Below are 18,910 nucleotides of genomic sequence, written 5' to 3' on the forward strand. Positions count from 1 at the left end.
ATAAAATTATATATTCAAACATCTAATACCGCCCTCTACATTTCGACACACAGTTACACAACCCCTTTCAAACATGTGGTCAGTTACCTCTTTCTTTGTGAACCTGACGATGACCGAAGAAGGTCGAAACGTTGTTCGCTCTTCTATGTAAAGTGTTTTCTCAGCCCAAACGAGCCGTTTTTGCATATAAATTTCTCAACAAGTGGGTTTCTCGTCATCACTGACCTGATTAACGTCCACTCTCAGCCTCTAACGGACGAAGATTTGGCAGAGTTGACGAAATCTGCCAGTGAAGAAGAAACAGAGGGCCAGGAAGAACCATCACAAGAGGACGAGGGTCTAACTCTAGAACGGTTGGCTGAACTCATGTCAAAAGCAAAGGATTTGCAAGAGACTGCCAAGTCATGGGACCCTTACATGGTTCGTTCGCTGCAATTCTCAAATGCAATTAACTCTACCATGTCGACCTACAAAACTCTATTCATCACTATGAAAAACAACGGAACCAGCTGCCAATAACCATGTTCCTAAAGAAGGTACCCAAAACGTCAAACCAAGCCACACCCGAAGAAAGTACGACACCTCCTCCTGACTCTCCTAAAGAAACAACACAACCTCTTGACTCTCCTGAAGAAATGGAGCTTTCTCCTTAAGTGCCTGAAGAGGAGGAGTAATTACCTAAAGTGCTGTAAAGCAGCAGCTAAGCTGTGCCATACTGTACATTAGTGTTATCATCATCATCGTATGGCACAGCAAATTTCATCATCATTTTATCATCATTCATTATTGGTGAGTGCACAAACAATATTAAATTTTTTTTCAATTATTATTGCAATACAGTACGTATTTTTTTATAAATGCATACACTGTATGTACAGTGCATATTTTTGTGACCGTGTATTAATAATGTTTTTAATTGCATATTATTACTGAATTGTACTGTACTGTATTATTATTACCTGAACTGTGCGTACTGTATTTATCTGTCTAAGTTTGCCTTTAAATTTGTTTCACTTTCTGTCAATTCTAATACATGTGTTGTACGCATAGAAAATGACTTTACGGTACAGTAATACAGTATGGGTAACTATACTATGCGGTGTTACTGTCCTCCTGTACTTACGTTTATTTTTGATTAAAATATTGTTGCAGTACAAAATTAAAATGTGTTCAGATTATCATTACTACATTAGTGAAATACATGACTGCATGCAATATTACTACATTATTACTGTATTAATGAGTAAGAGTGTCTTTAGAAAGTGTCTGGGAAGTATTTAGTACCGTATATAATCTCATACATAGAAGTTTTAAAACTGCATCCAATATTCGCGGTTTTTCGCTATTCGCGGGGAGTAAACAACGTAACCCCCGCGAATAGCGAGGGAATACTGTATTTATGTTTGGGAAGGAGGGATATCCATGCTAAAGGGAAACTTCTGACACTGTTAACCATTCTTTCACAGCTTCCTTTTTGACATTATACAACATAAAGCTTTTTTGGGTAAAAATAATTATAAGTTCTACCTCTGAAATGCATTTAAAATACAAATAAGTGAATTCTTGACTCACAGATACAAGCTTTTGAAAATAATACATGGTAGAACACCATTAAAAAGATTAGCTACTAATAATATGTCAGTTCTTACAAGTTTTGTTTAAAAGTAACCATAACAATCAAGGTTATAGATAATCAGTCATAGCTAGTTTTCATGAAATTGAAATACATTATAACTGACCTAACTTTAACTCAAACTAAATAACAGCCAGACTTGGAACACTACAAACATTCCTGTCAAATGTGGAAAGTCATTCTTTAACATAGTTTTAGAAATTCACTGATTGATATAGACCGTAAAATTACTACTAAAAATATGACAAACTTCCTAAAAAAAGCCACAAATATTTTTCTAGAGAGCAGTTTTTTGTTGCTTTTTTATCTTGTATAAAGTAATAATGTTCTGACAAATATTTACTCTAACATACAATAACTTGAAACTATCATCCACCACAATGAAGCACATAAAATTAACCCTAAAGCGTGTGCCATTTATGTTACCAACTGTTTGAACGTTAGCTTTCTGAAGCAATAATTTAATGCTGCAATTAGACATGTACAGTATTTTATGTACATGAACTAGCAAAAAAATGGAAAATACAGATATTTTCTTGGAATGTGCTGGTGAACATGGAGAAAAACATAAGTATTGTAACTTTATATGTCGAAACACCTGTTTTTGTGGTTATAGGTATTAGAGCCCCAGTTGACCTAAACATCATCAAACATACCACCTGGTGGATGCCCCACTCTACTGTACATTTGTTTGTCAAAATCCTTACCAAACCCATACCCTCGAGATTCTGACATATCTATCTTTAAAGGATCTAAACCAAAACTGGAATAGCTTTCTGTGAAGTTGTCCACTACACGACCACCACGTTCTTCTGTGTAGTCCACCGGCTCAACGTCTCGTAGCAGTTCAGCTCTGGCACTCTCGTCTGATCCTGACCGCATCATCCCACGCCTACCTACATGGTTATTAATATAAACAGATGATAAATGAAGGTATTAATTATGCATCATTTTGTGAAATATGTAGTTCAAATGTATTTCACACTATCAATGCTAAACCAAATATCTCACCTAAGATCCTGTCTGTCTACGTAATGGCTTGTATGATATTTTAATATTTGAACTTGTATGAATTTGTTTGTTATTTTTAAACATACTGAATGGTATAACCAACATACTTCTACATTTATGTGTTTTAATCAAAAGAAAATTTTAACAAGGATAGATTTTACTTCCTAACAGAAACAAATTTAAATATTTTATATTGAATAGAACTTTTATCATAGGTAGCTGCAAGAAAAAAGATGTTAAACATAGGTTCTTATTAATAAGTATGGAGAGAAACAACATTAAATAACACAGTTCTAGTTGGTTGGTTAATTTGGTGTTTTATGGCACAAAGCAGCTAGTCTCTCTGTGCCAAACATCCGGTAAAAAGTTAAAATTAAATTTAGTAAAATTCATAAAAGGAAATTTAGGTAAAACAAAACATAAATAGCATTAAACCAATGTTTACATATAGTTTACAGTGTTAAGAGAAAAACTACAGCAACACAAGTTGTAAAGGACTTTCTGTAGCATAACTGTAATTATCATAACTCACCAGGAACACTAACAGTTAAGTACAAAAACCACCGTCAGTCACCTGAAGTTGACCTCAATATATTGAACTAATCAATATAATAATATTCTCACATTTGAGAAAAATGTTCGGAATTCCTAAACCTCTCTTTCCTAAAGGAATCAGTGGGCTGAGCAGATAGCCCGATGTGGCTTTGCTATACGAAACACACACACACAGCAGATAGCCCGATGTGGCTTTGCTATAAGAAACACACACAGCAGATAGCCCGATGTGGCTTTGCTATAAGAAACACACACACACCTAAAGGAAAGTTTAAAAAGAAAATTTACTACTTATTTTCCATCCCACACAAAGGAAAAAAACAAAATCTTCTGTATCAGAAAAACTTTCTTACTATTAGGCGGGCAAGTAATACGAATACTTTGTACACTGTAAGACGGCCGGCATGCTAGGTGGTTAAGCCACTCGACTCAAAACCTGATGGTCGTAGGTTCGAATCCACGTCACACCAAACATGCTCGCCCTTTCAGCCATGGAAGCGTTATAATGTGACGGTCAATTCCCCTATTTGTTAGTAAAAGAGTAGCCCAAGAGTTGGCGGTGGTTGATGATAACTAGCTGCCTTCCCTCTAGTTTTACAATGCTAAATTAGGGACGGCTAGCGCAGATAGCCCTCGAGTAGCTTTGTGCGAAATTAAAAACAAACAAACAAACAGTGTAAGAATGGTTTTAAGTGGATTTTAAAAGATGTTAAGACAAAAGAGAGAACATGGCGGCCTTTCAGAAATTCCAAAATGCGTGCACTGTGAGTGTATTAGTAATTAGGAGTCCGGACTGGGAATCTGAGGGTTCATGGTTTGCATCCACTTATAAAAACAGGATGTTAAATCGCATTCAATACCCCCTCCCTGCAAAAGAAAAAAGAATCATAACTTCAATAGATTGGTGTGTCTTCATCATGGAGCAAAGAAAAGCCTTTTTCCCAGATGAAGGAAGACAACTTGTCGAAAGCGCTAGGGTATTTTTGTGTGGAGTTAGGGTTAAATCACCTAATGTTGTGAAGATTTTAATCATGTATAGATGGTAACCTACTGAACAAAGTTACATGATCTCGACAAAATGGAAAATAAGCCAATCAAGCCAGTGGTAGAGCCAATAGAATATTAACATTGACATATTGACTGTTTATTTTGTTGCATTTCTTACAAAGTTTTTCGCTAGCTGGTCCCATCTTTTGGCGTAATCTAGTCGAATAGAATGATGTTAAAGCTCTTACAGTTGAAATGGCGAGCATGTTCGGTGATGGTATTCGACCTCGTTATCCACATATTGCTCTAACTATTATGTTAATTACAAGTAAAAATAGGTAATTATCTGTTACATAAGTCTAACTGAGACACTTATTTGGAATACTTTGTATAGTTCTGGTCTCCTGATTTAAGACATTTATTGAAAAGGGTTCACGAAGATGGTTACGAGGATGATTCAGGAGATAGAACAATAGATCAAGATCTCTTAACTTACTTTGAATTGAGAAAAGAAGGGTAAAGGGTGATCGAGAGTACAAAGGCTTCTGATTTCTTTGTTATATTTTAAAAATAATAAGATGTGAGAACACAAATGTAGGTTTGGAAAAAGACAATATCAGTACTAACGGAGACAGTTTTATTTCTATAACAGGATGAGTTACTTATGGAATAAATTATTGTTAGTAGTAATTATAGCAAAGACACATTGGAGTATCTGCTGAGTCCACCGAGGGAAATCGAACACATGATTATAGCGTTGTAAATCAGTGGACTTACCGCCGTACTAGCGTGGGGACGCACTTCATCTAGGAAAATCAAGGATGGGTGTGCAAAGACAGCCTTGATTGGTCAGATGGATCCTCGTTGTCTATGTTCTATCTAAATTTAATTGGTGTACCTTTCTTAGAAATGGGGCGTAGCTGACAATAACAATCGGAGCATGCCCGAACGTTCCCTCTTTTATGAAAACGTTCAAACCTGTTATTCATGCTCGTAACATCTGGAATAATCATTGTAAGCACCATTCATGATAACAGGACATATAAAACTGATTAATAAAGTTCTGTTCACAATAATACAAATATTAGGTGATATTTTGACCTTCACAATATTGGTTGGTAATTGATCTACGTGGTAAACATTTGAGCTCATTGCTCGGCTCAGACAGAATTGAATCCATGGTAAATTGCCAATGTCGTACACCAAACGTCTGCTTTCTGTTAACGTCGTGAACTAAATTCACGACAAATAACTGTACATCTCACGGGCAAACGGATTTCCGGATAAACAACTAGAGAAGTTTGAGGAAACTCGATCTTACTTCGTCTGCTGTTCCCGTCGACTATCCTAGTAAATGTATATACACAAAATTGAATTAGAGCAATAATATATTAAAGTGTTTCTTTTAAAAGTGCTGAACATTAGTAGTTGACATATCTCATTCCTTGACGAATACGGATCAAAAACAAACAAATCAATCAAACGTGATGAGCCGATGTTCTGGATACTCGCAATTACTCGTGGTGTGCACATTTGTAATGACCTTGATAGAGAGAAGTAGCTGTGGTAAGTTTGTTGTTTAAAAAAACATGTACTTTATCTCGCAAAAAATAACATACTGTAAGCCGATAATTGTTAATAACTAGTAGTGAGAAATGTTGATATAAACAAGTTTCACGGTTATGATAAATTTCTACATGCTATGGATATTGATATTTAATATTATATTTGACTCTGGGACAGGGACTTGAACCTTGGACTTCTAACTAAGAGAAAATAACACTATCACGGTTTGGTTTGTTTTGAATTTCGCGCAACGCCGTCCGTAATTTAGCAATGTAAAACTAGAGGGAAGGCACCTAGTAATCACCACCCACCGCCAACTCTTGGGATACTCCTTTACCAACGAATAGTGGGATTGACAGTCATGTTATAACACCCCCACTGTGAAAGGGCGAGTATGTTTGGTGTGATGGGGATTCCAACCCGCGACCCTCAGATTACGAGTCGAGTGCTTTAACCACCTGGCCATGCTGGGCCAATAGAAACTGTTCCCCTCAAGTTTTACTTATAAAGTTTAGTTACTACATGTATAAACACTATGGTATGTTACGTTCGAAAATAAAATTATAAGACATTCATCGCACACCAACAATAATTTTTAAATTTCAAAAAGAAACAAAGAAAGGACAATAATTAATATTAAATTTTAATGACTAGCGACAGGGACTTGAAAAAGAGATCTAGTGCGCTACCATTAAGTATATTTCTAAACGTATAATAAACATGATGTTATTTGTCACACCACTGGTGTATAGGTGTGAATGTGTTTTCTTATAGCAAAGCCACATCAGGCTATTTGCTGAGTCCACAGAGGGGAATCGATCCCCTAATTTTAACGTTCAAATCTATTGTTCATCGTGACACTAACATTATTGGCCTGATGAATATATATATATAGGGCTCGGCATATATAAGGCACTCGACTCGTAATCCGAGGGTCGCGGTTTCGAATTCCCGTCACATCAAACATGTTCGCCCTTTCAGCCGTGAGAGCGCTCTAATGTTACGGTCAGTTTCACTATTCGTTGAGGGTGGGTGGTGATGACTAGCTGCCTTCCCTCTAGTCTTACACTGCTAAATTAGGGACGGCTAGCACAAATAGCCCTCGTGTAGCTTTGCGCAAAATTCAAAACAAACATTTAGCCACGCCTTACTGTCATTTTGAAATTCTTAATTTGTCTAATGCACAAAATAAGTCCGAACGAATCCGAGTAATAAACGACAAAACATCGTGATTTGTTTGAGGAATTATAATAAACTTTTAAGTTTTTGGAAGACAAATGCACCTGAATTTTGTCGATCCAATAATACACAGAGTTGAGCACATTATATTAAAATATTTTAAATATGCAAATCAGATAGTCACGTAAAAACCACAGCTGATATACAGTCCCGGTTGAACGGAATGATTCAGAACTACATTTTCACATTGTTTGGTGTTACGTAGGTAGTATTTTACTACCAAATTTGGTCATTTGTGAGAATGGGTATGTAACAATTCTTGTCAACGGAAATAAAAAAATATTTTCAAAACGGGGATACTCCTTGTGCTTAATGGCATTGGAAAACAGGGAATATGGATCAACTTGGGACACCAGGATCACCTAGAAATAGACCTACAAAATGTCATGTCCCAGACTTAGTAAGCAAAGTGCTTCGTCGTGCAGTAACAAGTAAGAATTCATGAACACAAAGATTATCCACATGTCTCACGTGACAGTATACCACATTATGAAGAAGGATCTCTGTCTAGAAACGAGGTCAAGAGAGTATAAGTTCACCAACATAAAGGTTCGAGTCATACCTCCACTAAACCTCCCCGCTAGTACAGCGGGAGGTATACAGATTTACAATGCTAAAATCAGGGGTTCGATTCCTCTCGGTGGGTTCAGCAGATAGCCAGATGTGGCTTTGCTATAAGAAAACACACACCTCCACTAAACCGTCGCATATCTCAAGAAACTGGAGAATGACTTGGATGTTAATATTATTCACTCAAAGTTATGCCGATAAGTGAGCTGGACACAGTGTTTATGGATTTCTATAGAAACAGACCGTTGAAAGGAATGCTAGAAAATCACCATAAGTAAAGCACTTCGAACAACATCATTACTGAGCAGCATTTTACAACTGCTGGGCTGTTGTTAAGATGCACAAGGTTTCTTGTTACATGATCGTGGTGACGTGTACTGTAATGACGTGGTGAGACTCTAAAATCGTTTTAATATATGTATGTATATAAAGTACCCAACCATGTGTATTCTTATGTAAAATTCAATGTAGACGTGCTAACAACAAAAACAATTTGAAAATATAATTAATTTTTATTAACTTTGTCATATATATATATATATATATATACATGTACGAAATTAATTTGTTTCTGTTATTATTCTTACGTATTATATTCAAATGTTGTAACTTTTATGTTTTAGCTAAAGTTTGTACTCCACTTCCTACAATTGAAAATGGGAACGTCCATAATGTTGATTATTACAGTCCAGTAGGTACAGAAGTCCAATACAGCTGTCATAAAGGTTATTATCTCGAGGGAAAACAGACTCGCAGGTGTCTTGAATCTCAGGTCTGGTCGGACAAAGAACCAAAGTGTTTAAGTAAGTATTTCTTCACACTCAGTAGAAGTCTGCTGGATCCGATAAAACGTTTTTTTTTTTTTTGGGGGAGAGTTTACTGTAAACATTTTGCTTCATTCTAGTTGTAGAGAAATGTTTTCTTTAGTTTTTATATGCTTTACAATGAGATCGAAATATTCCAAAATAGATAACAAACAGTCGAAGAAATAAGTATTGTTTCGATATTTTGTACAGACATTTCTTCAGGAGCGTCACCTCACAAAAGGCTTGGACATGACGTAAAGAAATTCATCTCACGTGGGCCTCCTAGTTTCATCTGATCGCTCTATGCCCTGACTAGAAATGTCCCACAGTTTGAGATCACCCCTAATGTTGTTAATTAAAACAAGTTTTGAAATACGAATGTTACTAGGGTAAGGAGAATGATTGAAACAAACAACATTTGTTAACTTGTATGTTACAAAATGAGTTAATTACACAAAACTGATTTTAATAACTTCAAACTTTCCATCTGGTTGTAGTTATTGACTGTGGCTTCGTGATATACAATAATCCGAACGGAAAAGTTGTACATGTGAATGGAACAACTACATTTGGCAGCGTACTTCAACTACGCTGTAATGAAGGTTACAAGGTCGTTGGTGGTCAGAATATCATGGTCTGTCAGAACAACAGTCGTTGGAGTAACATCAATCTACACTGTGCAGGTAGGATTGTCATAAAAAATACTGAATACTTTTTAAGGCAAAGCTATTGAGAGAATTGTTCGTTTGTTAATAAACACAAAACTACACATTGGGCCATCTGTGCTGCGTCCACTGTGAGCGACGAAACCCGTGTTGTTTTTTTTTAAAAGCATAATGCATATATATATAAGCCTGCAGACTACACAATGAAACTACATAGGGGACTACTTGAGAGACAGTGAAACTATAAATTTTGGCCATGTTATACTTGGTTCACGGAGCGCTAATATTTTATCAGAGAATACAAAATGAAAGGCCTAATGATTAGCATGTTTCTGAGGGTCTCGGGTTCGAATCTTGTCACCAGACACGCCCTTTCAGACGTTGGAGCGTCAGTCCAACTTTTCGTTGTTAAAGAATAGCCTAAGAGTTAGCTGTTGGTGATGTTAACAAAACGTCTACCGTTTGGACTATCACTTCTAAATTAGGGACGGCTGGCGCAGCTATCCCTCAAGTGTAGTTGCGCGAAATTCAACAAATATAAAATAAAAAATTGATTTTTTTTTAATTTCACGCAACACTTCAGGAGGGTTATCTGCGCTAGCTGTTCCTAACTGTATTTATTAATTTGTTGTCGTGTAAAACGTATTATCATACAATAAGGTTTGTTTGTTTTTGGATTTTTGCGAAAAGCTGTGTGTGTGTGTGTTTTCTTACAGCAAAGTCACATCAAGCTGTCTGATGAGTCCACCGAGGGGAATCGAGCTCCTAATTTTAGCGTTGTAAATCTCTAGACTTACCGCTATACCAGCGGAGGACCGCGCAAAGCTACACGAGAGTTATCTCTGCCAGCCGTCCCTAATTTAGCAGTGTGAGACTAAAGAGAAGGCAGTTAGTCATCATCAACTCTTGGGCTACTCTTTTACCAACGAATAGTACGATTAATAGAAACATTATAACACCCCCACGGCTGAAAGGGCGAGTATGTTTGATGTGATGGGGATTCGAACCTGCGACCCTAAGATAACGAGTTGATTGCCTTAATCACTTGACCATACTGGGCCAGTTTTTTTCTACAATAATGTTATGTAATACAAAGGAATATATATATGTATGTAGATCGTAGAACGATATTATCTGGTGGTATCTTACCTACCCACTATCTTCATCCATAACCCTAATGTAGAGATAAGCTGTGGTCTTGCCCAAACCCCTGACAATGGTGTCTGGATCCCCACAAACAAGAGTAAGACGACTGCAGTAGGAACAGTTATGAAACTTTCTTGTAAACGTGGGAGAGCTATTCCACCTCAACATGCCACAATTCGTTGCCAACCCAATGGGACATGGACCCCAGTCATGGCCGTTTGTGCAGGTGAGTAACATTGCAAGTAAGGTTCATTTTGACTTATTTCCTTAAAACTTAATAAGCTTAATAAGAGAAACATACACAAATACGACGTATAGAAAATCTCTGTAGATAAATGCATATACATAGAACTAAATGAACTTATGAAAGGGTTAGAGTAGACAGGAATTACGAAACTCTGTGACAAACATGATAAAACATTCGAAATAATTTTATAAAACAGGATATGATAACATAAATATTGATAATCAAATAGCCATAATACATAATTAAACTAAACTTTATTACTTTGATGACCTGGTGGTTAGGATATTCGATTTACAACCTGTGTTTCGCGGGATCGAAACCTTGCATCGAACCTGCTCGTCCTTTCAGCCGCGGGGGCGTTATAATGCTGTATTTAATTCCACTATTCGTTGGTTAAAGAGCAATCCAAAACTGTGGCGATGAATACTGTTGGTCGTTTATCTTCTTTCTGGTTGATAGTTCAAAATTAAGAGCGCCAAGTTTTAATGAAACAAAAACACGAACAAAGTTAGTTATTCATGTACCTTATTGATACATTCATACTGCTAATAAGACGTAATATACAAAGAGCTTAACGTGGCTCAGTTATTGATATGTCTCACTCGATATCTGAAACGTGGTTCAACTAAACACCTTTCACACTTGCAGCTGTGGTTGTGCTATAATAGTTAACCTGTCTCGTTATTTGGTTAAAATTAGCTGCTTCAGGTAGCCAGAAGCTGCCCCTCCCTCCTGTTAATTAATTATTTCATTCTTTGTGACTTTCCTAGTATAACTTGATTTCTCCACATTTTAGTGATTAGGCCTAAAAAACTTTACAAACTGGTAAATATACGTCAATGAATTTTAGATGAAACAAAGTGTTATGAACCAACGAATATCACCGTGTTTCATATCTTTTACTACGTTTCTTCATTAACCAATTTTGTTGACTGATATCCTTTCGGACTATATACTGCATGAAACATTTTTTGCACAATGTCCTTAACACGTCCATTATATTATATCGACATTTGATAGTGTAACTCTCCCATGACATATAATAGTTTTAATATACAATGTAAACTTAAGACACGAGTATCATGATATGCAGCTATGACTTATAAGGATATCTAGTTACTTAAATTATTACTTCATTTTAGGAAATGGAAGATCCACAATGTCGTCGACCAAATTAATTGGTGAGTCCTTTATTTTCTATCTTTTTTTAATGAAATATTATAACTGTAATTTATTTCTCTATAACTGTATTTCATTAAAGTGCAATAGTATTAAGTATCATTTAAACAGACAAGTATTCAAAAACCAATGGAGTATATTTCTTTATTGAACCAAAGTAGTTGAGTTTGAATTTTTGCTTTTCTTGTTCCTGGGCAGAAAGTGTTATTTCCCAATTGCTTATGTCTAAAATAAGTGGAAAAGACCCATTTTTCTCTTCAAACTTTGCTTGTGTGACCTGGGTAATAAAATTTTCAAATTTACCCACCTTCCAGAATATTCCAGGTATATTCATTGTTGAGTAGCTGATAGAGAATTTTCTCGAACTTACAAGAATTTTCTAGAACTTCCCATAGTAATACATATAGAGGGACTCACCACTTCAGTTTAGTTCTAGCTGCCTAAGTAAACACATAGACCTATTTGATTTTATCAGAGATTACATCAAGAAGCTGCAAGCATTCTCCAGATGCATTCTGCTTTGTATGTGACAAATTTATCAAGAGCAAAAACGTTCTCTGTGACAGCATCTGTTAAAATGTGTGAAGCCTACAAGGTATATTTCGGCATACTTGTCGTGGATCAAGACAAACCCTGGGTATTTTACCTGCAAGCACTACAGAAAACTGTGGAAAGTAAGATGGACAATTTTTGCTTGATTGAATAGTAAGATATTATACAAATTTTAGACCTTTTAAAATTTAACTATCTTTCAGTGCACCTCAAAGACGAATACAACAGACCTTGCTAGAAGCCTTGAAGTATGATGAATATGGCTGGGAGGTTATCGGAGACTTCAGAATGGTGACATTCCTGATGGATCTCCAAGGAGGCTTCACCAAGTTTCCCTGTTATCTTTGCCTTTGGAACAGTAGGGACACTGCAGCACACTACAACAGAAAGCACTGGCCAAAACAATCGAGTTCTCTGTGGAGAGACACAATGTCAAGTGTGAGCCACTAGTAGACCTCCAGAAGGTGTTGTTCCCACCATTGCACATAATATTGGGTCTTATGAAACAGTTTGTCAAACTCCTGATAAGGAGTCTGCAGCCTTCAAGTGCCTTTGAGACTTCTTCCCTAAGTTGTCTGAGGCAAAGGTCAAAGCTGGTGTCTTTGTTGGACCACAAACAATGAAGATCCTGGAGTGCACAGAATTCCCCAAGAAGCTCAGTAGGAAGGAAAAAAGCTTGGGGCAGCTTTGTCGCAGTGGTTCGGGGCTTCTTGGGCAATTACATGGCCAAACATTATGTGAAACTGGTTGAGGCTCTAGTGAAGAACTACAACAAAATAGGCTGCAGGACGTCCCTGAAAGTTCATATCCTTGAAGCTCATCTTAATAAATTCAAGGAGAACATGAGAGCATACTCAGAGGAGCAAGGTAAGCATTTCAACCAAGATATACTGGACTCTGAACACCACTAACAAGGAGCATAATGAAAACGTGATGGGAGACTATATTTGGGATCTGATACGTGAAAGTGATTTACATTACAATCATAATTCAGGAAAAACTACTCACTTCTAAACATTTTTGTACAACTTTAGTATAAATATATGAAAATCCTGATTCATATGTTGTTTTATTCAAACCTTATGTAGATGAAAATGTGCAAATTTGCCCGTTTTTACATAGAAAATAAGTTAATTTCTAAATTTCATTATCCAGGTCACAAAAGCAAAGTTTTAAGGGAATATTGACCACTTTCTGTACTTTTACAACACAAGTAAGAAATGACACATACTATCCAGGAACAAAATTTGGGTTACACAGAGCAATCCTATCGAACATACAAGTTTTGTGTTAAAAACAGCACCTTCTCGGTCACACGTCTTGTGGTATGTTGTTTTGTACTTAATGTTACAATTACAAAGAAACAGTAATAATAAAATTTCCTTATACCATGAAGTATTCCAGCACATGGATACACACGTCTATGGAGTGATGTGAAGTATACCAGTTCCAAACATGACTTCACAAAACAACAAATATAATGTACACATTTCTATCCTCTTATTTCAGCTACTGTTATCGGCCTCTTTCTTCTTGCTGTTCTCATGGTAACCGTTGTTGTGATGTTGAAGAAAAGGTACGTCAAATCATTTTTAAGGAGATGTACAATAAATGGAAGAAAAAATAAAAGGTATAACGGTGGAAAATAATGTTAAATTGTGACAATACACAACAATGAAGAAATTATAGTAAAGAATAATGAGTTATATTTATTTATTTTATTATTTTATCTTCTCAATATAAATATTTGAAAATTAACTTGTTTTTTGATACTATAAATATATCTAAGACCCATTCTTTGATCACGTGCACATCAGAAACTTGAGAGTTTTAGTTAAAATATTTTCTTTATATACCATGACCAAGAGTCACTGAGGGGCAACAGACTACAGATGGTCCCTAAGGAACAGGCAGATAATTATTAATGTGATTCAAACCTTTTTCAGAAAACTTTCTACCTATTCGACTAAACCAACAAAATAGTTGACCATTTTTCATGGGAACCAGAAACTGAAATTCATTTTTTCCCTATATTGGTTTTGATTTATTATTTGACATTAAAAATATCTGTTTGCTTGTCCCAAGGACTTTGAAACAAATTTAGTTGTCCTGATTGAATTATAATATAGTGTTATTTAGTAATTTCTGGGAAGTCAAATCCACATATCCTTTACCTTTAAGACACTGGTGTGTTTTGAGCATAGTATAAACTAGCATTTCAACCTATGTTTGACCTTGCATTAAAGAAATTAACATGCGATTTTATAAACTGAATCTATTATTGACAAACATTAAGGAAATAAAAAAATAAAACACTACTTGTTTTTTTATTTTGTTATAGACAGCATATTTTATAAATTATTATTATACTTGCTACATACAAATGGCCCCCTTTTTGTCCATTAAATAAAACAGCCCTAGGCTGCAAATATGGGTTACTAAAAAAGACTAAATGTTTTAGGCTACACATGTTGTTCACTGAAAGAAATTGTGAGGCTGAAGATAAGGGTTACTTAAAAATAGAAGATTTATAGAACTACAGGTGCAGGTCACTGAAGGACAGACAGACATTATACAAGGTCACACATAAGAGGTACTACTGTAAAAAGATAAAGGTTACTTAAAGACAGAAGATATATAGAACTACAGGTACAGGTCACTGAAGGACAGACAGACATTATACAAGGTCACACATAAGAGGTACTACTGTAAAAGATAAGGGTTACTTAAAGATAGAAGATATATAGAACTACGGGTACAGGTCACTGAAGGACAGACAGACATTATACAAGGTCACACATAAGAGGTACTACTGTAAAAGATAAAGGTTACTTAAAGACAGAAGATATATAGAACTACAGGTACAGGTCACTGAAGGACAGACAGACATTATACAAGGTCACACATAAGAGGTACTACTGTAAAAGATAAGGGTTACTTAAAGATAGAAGATATATAGAACTACGGGTACAGGTCACTGAAGGACAGACAGACATTATACAAGGTCACGCATAAGAGGTACTACTGTAAAAGATAAAGGTTACTTAAAGACAGAAGATATATGGAACTACAGGTACAGGTCACTGAAGGACAGACAGACATTATACAAGGTCACACATAAAAAGTACTACTATAAAAGATAAAGGTTACTTAAAGACAGAAGATATATAGAAATACCGGTACAGGTCACTGAAGGACAGACAGACATTATACAAGGTCACACATAAGAGGTACTACTGTAAAATATAAAGGTTACTTAAAGACAGAATATATATAGAACTACAGGTACAGGTCACTGAAGGACAGACAGACATTATACAAGGTCACACATAAGAGGTACTACTGTAAAAGATAAAGGTTACTTAAAGACAGAAGATATATAGAACTACAGGTACAGGTCACTGAAGGACAGACAGACATTATACAAGGTCACACATAAGAGGTACTACTGTAAAAGATAAAGGTTACTTAAAGACAGAAGATATATAGAACTACAGGTACAGGTCACTGAAGGACAGACAGACATTATACAAGGTCACACATAAGAGGTACTACTGTAAAAGATAAAGGTTACTCAAAGACAGAAGATATATAGAACTACAGGTACAGGTCACTGAAGGACAGACAGACATTATACAAGGTCACACATAAGAGGTATTACTGTAAAAGATAAGGGTTACTTAAAGATAGAAGATATATAGAACTACAGGCACAGGTCACTGAAGGACAGACAGACATTATACAAGGTCACACATAAGAGGTACTACTGTAAAAGATAAAGGTTACTTAACGACAGAAGATATATAGAACTACAGGCACAGGTCACTGAAGGACAGACAGACATTATACAAGGTCACACATAAGAGGTACTACTGTAAAAGATAAAGGTTACTTAACGACAGAAGATATATAGAACTACAGGCACAGGTCACTGAAGGACAGACAGACATTACACAAGGTCACACATAAGAGGTACTACTGTAAAAGATAAAGGTTACTTAAAGACAGAAGATATATAGAACTACCGGTACAGGTCACTAAAGGACAGACAGACATTACACAAGGTCACACATAAGAGGTACTACTGTAAAAAGATAAAGGTTACTTAAAGACAGAAGATATATTGAACTACAGGTACAGGTCACTGAAGGACAGACAGACATTATACAAGGTCACACATAAGAGGTACTACTGTAAAAGATAAGGGTTACTTAAAGATAGAAGATATATAGAACTACGGGTACAGGTCACTGAAGGACAGACAGACATTATACAAAGTCACACATAAGAGGTACTACTGTAAAAGATAAAGGTTACTTAAAGACAGAAGATATATAGAACTACAGGTACAGGTCACTGAAGGACAGACAGACATTATACAAGGTCACACATAAGAGGTACTACTGTAAAAGATAAGGGTTACTTAAAGATAGAAGATATATAGAACTACGGGTACAGGTCACTGAAGGACAGACAGACATTATACAAGGTCACACATAAGAGGTACTACTGTAAAAGATAAAGGTTACTTAAAGACAGAAGATATATGGAACTACAGGTACAGGTCACTGAAGGACAGACAGACATTATACAAGGTCACACATAAGAGGTACTACTGTAAAAGATAAAGGTTACTTAAAGACAGAAGATATATAGAAATACCGGTACAGGTCACTGAAGGACAGACAGACATTATACAAGGTCACACATAAGAGGTACTACTGTAAAATATAAAGGTTACTTAAAGACAGAAGATATATAGAACTACAGGTACAGGTCACTGAAGGACAGACAGACATTATACAAGGTCACACATAAGAGGTACTACTGTAAAAGATAAAGGTTACTTAAAGACAGAAGATGTATAGAACTACAGGTACAGGTCACTGAAGGACAGACAGACATTATACAAGGTCACACATAAGAGGTACTACTGTAAAAGATAAAAGTTACTTAAAGACAGAAGATATATAGAACTACAGGTACAGGTCACTGAAGGACAGACAGACATTATACAAGGTCACACATAAGAGGTACTACTGTAAAAGATAAAGGTTACTTAAAGACAGAAGATATATAGAACTACAGGTACAGGTCACTGAAGGACAGACAGACATTATACAAGGTCACACATAAGAGGTACTACTGTAAAAGATAAAAGTTATTTAAAGACAGAAGATATATAGAACTACAGGTGCAGGTCACTGAAGGACAGACAGACATTATACAAGGTCACACATAAGAGGTACTACTGTAAAAGATAAAGGTCACACACAAGAGGTACTACTGTAAAAGATAAAGGTCACACACAAGAGGTACTACTGTAAAAGATAAAGGTCACACATAAGAGGTACTACTGTAAAAGATCTGCAGTTACTTTTGTTTTTTAATCTTACTTTACAGAAAGCAACAACTGAAGTACGCTGCACACACCAATAGGACAAGGACATTTTTGTATCGACCATCAAAGGAAATTGGAGCTTTTCTCTATATTAAATCATCTGGAAGTGGTCAGTATTTAAATCTTTTAGAAGAAGATATAGAAGAAGAAAATGCAGAAGATTCCATGACCAGAAGACCACTACCACCAGATTCTATAAGTGACCAGCATTCCTCTGTAGAAGTATTAGAACAACACAACCAGTATAAAATACCAACTTAGTTGTAATCTATTTTGTATTCTATCATGACTGATGTCATTATAAACACTAAAACACAAACATCCAATAATAAAATCATGTGTTAATAACCATGAGTTGACTTTATTCCCAAGACGGGTATAATTTAATCTAACAGTGTCAGTAACAAAGTTACCATCACCAGGACTTAAATACCTAAAAACTGTAATATAAACACTGTGTAAGTTAGTGTCACCAGGACTTAAATACCTAACAACTGTAATATAAACACTGTGCAAGTTAGTGTCACCAGGACTTAAATACCTAACAACTGTAATATAAACACTGTGTAAGTTAGTGTCACCAGGACTTAAATACCTAACAACTGTAATATAAACACTGTGTCAGTTACTGTCACCATGACTTAAGTACCTAACAATTGTTATATAAACACTATCAGTTACTATCACCAGGACTTAAGTACCTAATAACTGTTATATAAACTATGTAAAACAATGACTCTGCTTTTTTTTTACTCTTAATATGATGACAAAGTGTGAGTAAAAGTATGCACTTAAACCAGCTTTAAAAGTAAAAAGTGGTAACAATCCTGTTTGTGTTATTTAGATGTAAGGCAAGAAGATTGCAGAAATAAAGTCCACTGAATTATTGGAACATAAAATGTGTTATTTTTAAGACCCTTCCAACACTATCCTCTAGCAAGGTTAATATCAGTAACTATTGCAACCTAGGTATGTGGCTGTTTTTACTAGTACAAGAGTAATGTGTCAAGTTGCACAACCGACCCTGTGAACATTGCTAACAGCTGACCTTTATACCATTTATAAACACTATATCTGTTTTTTTGGATCACAATAACTTTCATTTCATGGATCTGTATCCAGAAACGTCAGCATTGCATAACAAGTTCTAAAGGCCTGTTAGGGCTAGGAGGTAAGGGTGCTCGACTTGTAATCTGAGGGTTGGGGGTTCAAATCTCCCTCTCATCAGAAAGACTTGCCCTTTCAGCCACAGGGGCCATTACAAGGCAATGATTGGCAGTGGTGGTTAGCTGTATTCTTTTTACTCTTTTACTACTAAATTATGAACAACTAGCATAGATAGCTCTCGTGTAG

At 35.8% G+C, this 18,910-nt stretch overlaps 1 protein-coding gene and 2 long non-coding RNA genes across 6 annotated transcripts; 2 read left to right on the top strand and 1 right to left on the bottom strand.

The window, feature by feature from the left end:
* Nucleotides 1-22: 22 nt before the first annotated feature.
* On the bottom strand, nucleotides 23-5,492 carry LOC143254044 (uncharacterized). Its single transcript, XR_013029935.1, has 2 exons — nucleotides 4,964-5,492; nucleotides 23-2,529 (listed from the first exon to the last, which is right to left on the bottom strand). It is a non-coding gene; the product is annotated as an uncharacterized LOC143254044 (long non-coding RNA).
* An 18-nt stretch (nucleotides 5,493-5,510) lies between these two features.
* LOC143254041 (sushi domain-containing protein 4-like) lies at nucleotides 5,511-18,456 on the top strand. 3 transcript variants are annotated; one of them, XM_076508776.1, is made up of 7 exons: nucleotides 5,513-5,752; nucleotides 8,185-8,364; nucleotides 8,865-9,050; nucleotides 10,216-10,404; nucleotides 11,568-11,606; nucleotides 13,666-13,732; nucleotides 17,560-18,456. In XM_076508776.1, the coding sequence occupies exons 1-7, from the start codon at nucleotides 5,674-5,676 to the stop codon at nucleotides 17,816-17,818; spliced, it is 999 nt and encodes a 332-aa protein (XP_076364891.1). In that variant the 5' UTR covers nucleotides 5,513-5,673; the 3' UTR covers nucleotides 17,819-18,456. The 3 variants fall into 3 exon arrangements, with proteins under 3 accessions (XP_076364893.1, XP_076364891.1, XP_076364892.1); XM_076508778.1 differs by lacking the exon at nucleotides 10,216-10,404 and having other exon boundaries at nucleotides 5,511-5,752; XM_076508777.1 differs by lacking the exon at nucleotides 8,185-8,364 and having other exon boundaries at nucleotides 5,519-5,752.
* LOC143254046 (uncharacterized) lies at nucleotides 13,743-17,523 on the top strand. 2 transcript variants are annotated; one of them, XR_013029938.1, is made up of 5 exons: nucleotides 14,761-14,811; nucleotides 14,918-15,796; nucleotides 16,115-16,341; nucleotides 16,448-16,508; nucleotides 16,615-17,523. It is a non-coding gene; the product is annotated as an uncharacterized LOC143254046 (long non-coding RNA). The 2 variants fall into 2 exon arrangements; XR_013029937.1 differs by having other exon boundaries at nucleotides 13,743-15,796.
* Nucleotides 18,457-18,910: the final 454 nt, after the last annotated feature.

The sequence above is a fragment of the Tachypleus tridentatus genome, chromosome 6 (genome assembly GCF_004210375.1).
Source record: "Tachypleus tridentatus isolate NWPU-2018 chromosome 6, ASM421037v1, whole genome shotgun sequence".
Lineage (NCBI taxonomy): Eukaryota > Metazoa > Arthropoda > Merostomata > Xiphosura > Limulidae > Tachypleus > Tachypleus tridentatus.

What these genes read in the sequence shown, in the direction of transcription:
- LOC143254041 (XM_076508776.1), top strand. Translation starts at nt 5,674, where the DNA reads ATGAGCCGATGTTCTGGATACTCGCAATTACTCGTGGTGTGCACATTT. An exon ending in GTCGTCGACCAAATTAATTG is followed by an intron (nt 11,607 to 13,665) that starts GTGAGTCCTTTA and finishes CTCTTATTTCAG; the next exon opens with CTACTGTTATCGGCCTCTTT. An exon ending in GTTGTGATGTTGAAGAAAAG is followed by an intron (nt 13,733 to 17,559) that starts GTACGTCAAATC and finishes CTTACTTTACAG; the next exon opens with AAAGCAACAACTGAAGTACG.